Source organism: Buceros rhinoceros, unplaced genomic scaffold, assembly GCF_000710305.1.
Source record: "Buceros rhinoceros silvestris isolate BGI_N320 unplaced genomic scaffold, ASM71030v1 scaffold29297, whole genome shotgun sequence".
Classification (NCBI taxonomy): domain Eukaryota; kingdom Metazoa; phylum Chordata; class Aves; order Bucerotiformes; family Bucerotidae; genus Buceros; species Buceros rhinoceros.
The window spans coordinates 424-1,146 of record NW_010423188.1 but is presented as its reverse complement, the minus strand read 5'-3'; the positions used below and the strand labels follow the sequence as shown (position 1 = coordinate 1,146).

At 51.2% G+C, this 723-nt stretch overlaps 1 protein-coding gene across 1 annotated transcript in view; it reads right to left on the bottom strand.

The window, feature by feature from the left end:
* Positions 1-465: 465 nt before the first annotated feature.
* The window catches only part of HOXA7 (homeobox A7), a gene marked incomplete at its 3' end in the record, with an annotated part of 545 nt that continues 287 nt past the window's right edge, over positions 466-723 (bottom strand). Inside the window, 1 exon segment of the mRNA XM_010140360.1 lies at positions 466-723. Coding sequence (XP_010138662.1) covers positions 466-723 — 258 coding nt within the window.

Below are 723 nucleotides of genomic sequence, written 5' to 3'. Positions count from 1 at the left end.
CCGTTTTCCTGTTTAGTACATTTCTAAGGATCCTTATCTACGTGGAAAGGGCGGAGGGGGGGAGAGAGAGAGAATGGCACGTCGCGGCAACGTGGGCTGGCAAAGCCTTCAGCAGTCCGTCCCCCGCTCCTGAACGCCCCTCTCCCCTCCGCCTTCGCCAGCGAGCGGGACTTTTTTGCCCAACTTCGACAGAGGGCAGGGGAGACCTTTACCCATGGGGGCTCCGGGAGCCCGCAACCAACCGTCCACATTTCTATAGCAAACAGTGCAAATCAACTCAATGCTAAAATTCCACAGCAAATGGAGTTAAATAAATTTACGAGGCTAGAACCCATTAATTGGGCAATAAAAAGTTTTATGATACTCATTTACATACAATGCCACGGGCTTTCTACGCAATGGCGCCTCGGCTATAATTAAAACCATAAAGGCTGTGCTGACAGTAATTCTGGCGACATGCTTTGCCTGGCTGTCACGGCTCCGAGCCCTCTCCGCTTGCCCCTACCTGAAGACCTCATCCAGGGGTATATCCGGAAATTAGGCTCAGCCTGGTTGTGCAGGTTGCTTTCCTCCGCTTTCTCACAGCTGGGTTTGGTTAGTTCATTGCAGAGGACGGGAATGTTCTGATCAAAAGAGGAACAATGCAGGTTGTAGGCATCAGAGCCCAGGCTGTATCCGGAAGAGAACGGGCTCTGATATATGGTACTGTTCACATTGTACAAG